This window comes from Rhizophagus irregularis, chromosome 28 (genome assembly GCF_026210795.1).
Source record: "Rhizophagus irregularis chromosome 28, complete sequence".
Classification (NCBI taxonomy): domain Eukaryota; kingdom Fungi; phylum Glomeromycota; class Glomeromycetes; order Glomerales; family Glomeraceae; genus Rhizophagus; species Rhizophagus irregularis.
The window spans coordinates 3,006,735-3,013,613 of record NC_089456.1 but is presented as its reverse complement, the minus strand read 5'-3'; the positions used below and the strand labels follow the sequence as shown (position 1 = coordinate 3,013,613).

General features: G+C 27.3%; 1 protein-coding gene across 1 annotated transcript; it reads left to right on the top strand.

Moving 5' to 3' along the window:
• Positions 1-596: 596 nt before the first annotated feature.
• OCT59_019284 (uncharacterized protein) lies at positions 597-2,905 on the top strand (the record flags this gene model as incomplete). The annotated part of the gene is made up of 12 exons (XM_066135927.1): positions 597-661; positions 750-815; positions 961-974; positions 1,323-1,394; positions 1,491-1,536; positions 1,613-1,654; positions 1,757-1,799; positions 1,955-2,000; positions 2,362-2,368; positions 2,468-2,506; positions 2,662-2,719; positions 2,810-2,905. 12 exons carry the CDS (start codon positions 597-599, stop codon positions 2,903-2,905), a joined length of 594 nt encoding a protein of 197 aa, XP_066005171.1.
• Positions 2,906-6,879: the final 3,974 nt, after the last annotated feature.

Here is a 6,879-nt window from a genome sequence, read left to right as displayed (position 1 = left end):
TTCTTTGTCATAAAATTCAGCATGCAACTTATAATAATAAATGAAAAAATTCGGGAAGCAATAAAATCATTTTTTTTTAACGTCTCGAATATAATACAATTTTTTATTAATGAATCATATATATGATTACATTGAAAAAAGAGGAATGAAAATTCAGACGATGATATAATACAATTAATTTGTATACAACGATCCTAATTTTATTTCATTTGGCAATCCCTTATAGATATTTAATTCCACTAAAAGTTATAATGACCTCATATTCTAGTTTGCGTTTAGCGTTCAAAGTTTGAATTTTTTTTTTAATAAGATACAAAATGAAATTTTTCATGTCAAATGAATGATTTGGTACATAAATTCTGAATCAATATCTGATATAATTTAAGATCATGTGAATATAATATATATAATATATAACACATGCATGTCTATATCTGGTTAGAGTTTATATTCTATATTTGGTTAGAGTGAAATATTATTAATATATTTTGCAGATCATATCATCATAGGCTGAGTTAGACGCGATCTACATAGTCGGACAAGGAGTTACTTTTCTACCCTAATTTTATTAGTTTCAGGGGCTACGTGCTAGAAAAATGGGACCTAACTTACTTAAATTAGGTAACACATCTGCAATAAATTCGGGATTTCACGTTCTACAGTAATTGCTTTCTTTTCTACAAATAATAGATCGATAAATTGACGAATAAAATATTATTAATTAATAATATAAAAGTAAAATATTTCAGATATAATGTGAATTGGAAGCAAATAAAACAAATAAAACAATATTTCGATATTAGAATATTAATAAGGTAACATTTTTTTAAAAAAACTCTTTTTTTGGCAAGTTGATAATTTTTTGTTAAATTATCTTGCTATAAACTAGTTTGTCAATTTACATTAGTATCAATTTTGAATTATCTTCACTGTATTTCTAATTATTTCCTTCATTGGTAGAGGTCCGACAGATAGTTAGCTTGAACACAATAAACCAGCTGACCCGAACAAATGGTGTTGACGAAACTTCCCCTTTAATTTCGTATTACTGGCAAATTTAATGACCCTGAAATAACCACAAATCGAGAGAAACGCTCAGAAACAGAATTTCCATTTCTAAAATTTGTTTTATTTATAATATTATTGAACTATCTGAATAATTTCAATTTGTATATGAGTTTCCTTGTTGGTAAAAAAAATTTTCTTTCTATGAAAGCGAGATTGTGTATAAGGCAAGTTACAAATAACGTATTGTTTTAATTTATAAGAGTATTTAACAAAAAACTTTCTTTGACATTTTTAGTGCCCCTTATTTTGTCAAGTGGAGCTAAAGCTTTTAAATCCTCGTAAAACGGATCGTGTCCTGATTGCGAGATTTAGTTGGTTTCTGATCGGTAAACTACTGTTATTCGCCTTCCATGACCAGATTCTCTCATAGAACATATATAATAATTAAGCGTTGGGAAACTGAATTGTTTTACGCTTGGTAGATAACACTTACATTTTGAAACAATGCAAATTCTCCTTTGATATTTTGTAAGTGTTTTGAACATTTTGTAGAAGCTTCGTGAAAATTTGCTAATAGTGGTTTTTGTTCTTATTACTACATAAGCAAATGGATTACTTCACTCTATGCATTAGGCCACGCTTACGAGTATGCGTCGACTGATTATTCCAAAGAATTGTGGAATGGATCATGATTATTGGCAAGGTTGTGCATTATGTATTAGATCACTTTCCGCTATTTTTGGTACAGAAAAGAAATTTGGCATCTCTTAAGTTCATCACGTAGTTCAAAAGTATGTAGATATTATTATTATTATTATTATTTTGCTAATATATGGAAGCAAATAGAACCGATGTCAATAATGACTTATATTTAGGATACTTTTATGGAATCAAAACAACTGCAAAAGATATTAACATTATGTTAATAAAATTTAAATATTTGTAGGTAACAAGGATTAACTCTTTAAAGACATTGCAAATCCAATTTGAACGTTCCTAGGACCTTGGATCTATCAATATAAATATTTTGAGATGATCTGAATGCTAAAAGATCGGGATCATAGTGGGTATGTATTATGTATTTTATAAAATGCTGTTGCCACATAAGTTCGACAATTAACTTTAATAGAACTATTTTTTTTTTATTTTGTACAAATTCGTAACAATTCTTTGGTGATTTTTCCTCAAAAATCACGTTAGTTTTTGCAATTCTTAATTTCACATCTATTCGGCGCCTATATTAACGAAAAAAATCAATTAAGAAGGAGACTGAAGTTGAAGAACAGGAATTACGTTTGTTAGTAAGGATCAATGAATCTCTCTATTTTTTTAATAACAAAATTTATCCTTAAGTTATAAGGTAATTGGCATAGAAATATTTCCAGATCGTTTTCTGATTTTTCCTTCTTCGAGTGTATACCCCCAAAAAATATTCATAATGCTTTTTCATAATATTTAGGGCTTACCTGTTATATAATCTAAACAAATACCTAAAATTGTATATATCACATCCCTAATATATTATGCTAATCTGCGGACGTATTTTCCATTCGAATTGCCTAGGAAAAATTTAGTTTATACAACTGAGTTTCCTGTCTTCACAGAAATCTTTAATGACGCTTGACTAAACTTTATCTCGGTTAAATGGACTAGGCACCACCAAAACGACCCGCCAAAGTGTGTTAGTGAGACTATTACCTCATTGAAAAAGGTCAATAATAGCGAAAACATCTAAGAAAAGCTGACTTCTCTATGACGAAGATATGATATTTAAGAAGAGGGTTGTTTATGTTGTTTATAGGGAATACGAAGTAATCTAAAAGAAAACACGATACCATACACAATCCCACCCACCAAACCTACCAACCTACAAATCTACGAACCCACTTTTGGATAAAAGATGTAACGAGAAAGGGAGAGCAAGAGAGAGGGAAGGAAAAAAGCGAAGTCGATCCAAAGTGAAAATAATTTGTTGTCTTCAGACTTAAAAAAAAGAGCAATAGAAAAACAAAAGTTTTAAGGATGTATTCAGTCATTGCATCATGAGTAATTTTTTTTTGTAGTCTCAATAATTTTTTCATGAATAATTTGAGTTACAATTATAATAGGAGATAGACTCTGGCATTATGCAAACATTAATTTCGGCAATTTTTTTTTCGCATGAGGATTTATTTTAATAAATAAATTTTTTTAGAAAAATTCTATCAAATCATTTTGTTAGTGGCTTTCAATGATGTGATATATTATGCTAAAATGAATAAAAAGGCATAATCAGAGAGAAATATGTAGTATTATTTTTAACAACAGTTTATCAAATTATGTGATGCGTAAATTTGCCTTGAAACGCAGTTAATAGGTTCTTAAATGCTGGCATACTTAACAAACGTGATGGAATGGAAGGTGATTGGATCTTTATGGGTTAGAGGCAGAAGTGCTAATGGTATCCGATATAAGAGAATAAATAGAACAAATTAACCTCACTTAGAATAGATAACATGTGATCAAAATTTTCGTTCACTCTGAGCTACACAATTATTCGATTATATCTAGTTCAAAAAAACAGACACGTGAATTTTCAAACGGAATTCGGCAGAATAAGATATGTTTATATCCTTAAATCAATACCATACTCGCTATGCTGGGATCGTGTAACTACACATGTAGTATAATAACGCGTTGAAAATACATTAATTGCATTGAAAATTGCGTTGAAAAACATGTCAATTTATTGTAGAATGTATTTCAACACATTAATAAAAAAACACATTTAGTTGACAAATGACAGAACCGACAATACGCTTATGATTTTATCAAGTTCAACCATTCAAGTAGTTTCAAAGAGTTATTTCTTGATCATTGATACAACTTTTACGTTTAAAACACGATCGTAGGTGTTCATTATTTCGAACTGGAAACATGTTTTTTATCCAACGATAGTGCTTTTGCCATTTAAGGAGTTGGAAATGTTAATAATCTCGAACTTATAGATGACGCAAGTAAATAATTAATACTGATTATCTACGAAATCAAAAGTTAAAACCTTGTCATATAATTTTAGGAATGAAATTTTGGATAAATCTATGATTTTTTGGAAAATGAGATGTAATAAACTTAATGAAATTAATAGAGGTTTGGGAATTGATAAAAATGTTAAAAAACAACATTTTGGTAAAGAGCAGTTTATTGATAAAACGCGTACATCGAAAAATAAGAAATACTTTAATCTACAAAGTCTTCAGAGTCATATTTATTTTGGGGTAATACAATAGATTACTATAATATTATTGATTACGGTAGTTTTATTTTTATTATTTTTTGTATTGTAGTAGTAGTTAAAGGTGTTGTGACAGGTTTTTATATAACATTACCGAAGTCCATACGAATAGTAGTGGATATACGATAATTTGGTGAACCTGGTAGATAGTTCTTTTGAACAATCTTAAGTCCCTGATAATATTATAGTATAATTCGATCGTGTTCTGTTATATAATGTAGATCATTTCTTTTTTTGTAATTTTTCTTATTTCCTAATAAAGTAATAATTTGACTTCGTTAAAAAAAAAAAGTAAATAATTAATAATGATGATACCAATCGAATGATGATTTTGAATACTTAGAGTATATTATTTACGTTATAAATACTAAAATACTAAGTAAAGATAGCACCAATTATCGATGAAGTGAAAATCTCACCCAAGAATAAATAAATAGGATAGGAATAAGTAGGTTAGAATTTGTCATTTATTGGTTTGTATTTTTACGAATAGAGTGTATAGTTGGTTGAATAGTAGTGAATATTATAACAGATAATAAATATATAAATTGTTCAATTTTTTTAAAATAAACATTGAGATTTAATAGCGTAGAGCGATAGAGCTTATACTTACAAATTTCTATGTGCTGACTCGAGTGGTGATTGCTTCGCAATGATTATATTCTCACAGTTAAAGTTATTTGTTTCTAAGAAGTAGATAACTTTTTCCAAAATTACTTGATCCAATCATTATCATATGAAATAAAACAAATAATTTTTGAATAAAAATAGAGTTATAAAGATCATTAGAAATTTATTTTTGTAATTTTTTGAGATTCAATTACATTCTTTTCAAAATCAGTTTTACCATGAACTATTTTCACATTGATATTTTCTTTTATTATTAGAACAATGCGTTGAAGAGCAATATATAAAAATTTATGAATATGAAAGATTTAATGATAGAAGATAAGTAGCGGTAGTGAATATTTTAAAATTACAAAATTACATCATTATGAAATTGAAAAAAAGGAAATTTTTTTTAACGGACATAACGAACTTAAATCTGCGTGTCATAATAATATGTAATCGACTATTAGGATTCATAAGGTCCGAAAAGCTCAAATACAATTGATATTATTTTACGAAATTGTTTTAATTCTTCAACAGGTTTGACATAAAAAATTTACAACTTTTAATTAAATTCTACATTTATAGCAACGATGACTTTCGATTTCAGCAATTTTGATTATGCTGAACAGTCTAATCTTCAATCTGAAAACAGTACAAACTTTGATACAATTTTAAAATAATAATTTAACTTGTTTTGAAAGATATTGTTCATTTACTAATAATGAGTGCGAACCACACTTACACAATTGATCCTTTACCCAAAACGTTTTAAACTTATCCAATACTGCTTAGTCCTTAAATTACTTATCTTTTCCGCATAAACAACCACTATTATCGTTGTTAACAACACGTATTACTACTTATATTTTTATTTCGTCCATATTAATAAATTTAACCAATAATAAAAATTACATAAATTTTGATAGCACTAAAGTTGCTAATCAAGGTATTAGTGAATTTAAAGTAATCTTTACTATTAAGTAAGGATTAAGAATTGTAGGAGATTTTAAATTTTAAACGATTCTGATAGTTCTTAAAGTGTTAATTCAGGCTACTCCGTCAAACTTTTGCACGTTCATGTTATAAAACCATCGAATATTTTCAATTAGGTCCATTTACATCATTTTCAGATAAAAGTACAAGCACCATCATAACTTTCACAATTGCTAATGATATCCTAGGATAATGAATCTAACCAAAATCAAAATTTCATATATTTGCTTCTTACAAATATTGTTAAGTTTAATACTAGTACAGTATATGACGAGTAAAAATTATGAAGCATCTTAGAAATTCATTTTTTTTTATGAATTATTAATATTCTAATTTAAAAATTTCGTTAAGTTCAATGGATTTAATAACCTATAGAGTTCTAATATAGATTGAGAATGTAGTACTGAAGAAGCTTCTACTGTATATTCAAATTAAAAATTTCAGACGTGGATAGTCAGAATGTTTTTTATGGTATCTCTATGTTTGAGATTTGAATTATTTTATAATTTTAACCGATTTGATCCAACGAACATAATGTATGATAAGTTTGCCAAATAATAACATGCAACTTTAACTTAATTTGTATATTTGAATTACAAAAATTCTTCGAAAATAAAATTATCGCTATATACATTTAAGAGAAACCTTTACAATTAAATTGCTTCACTCTGTTAATTTATTTTATATATTTTGTTTTAAAATGAATAACTTATTGAGATTTTAAAAAAAAAATATTTTTAAGATTTATCTATTTTGCTCAATTATATTTTCATCGTACATTTATTTTATTTTATTTTTATATAATTATATATATCCTTTATTTTATATAAGGGATCTGGAATCTAGGAACCCGGACCTGTGGCATATGATTTTTCAGTAAACCCGGATTTTCATAATTCTGGCCTAATTCTGGCGGAAATGAAACTGGTCAAAATTAAGTTGGCCAATTTACAACAAATTGATATATAATGGTGCTGGGCCATTAATATATT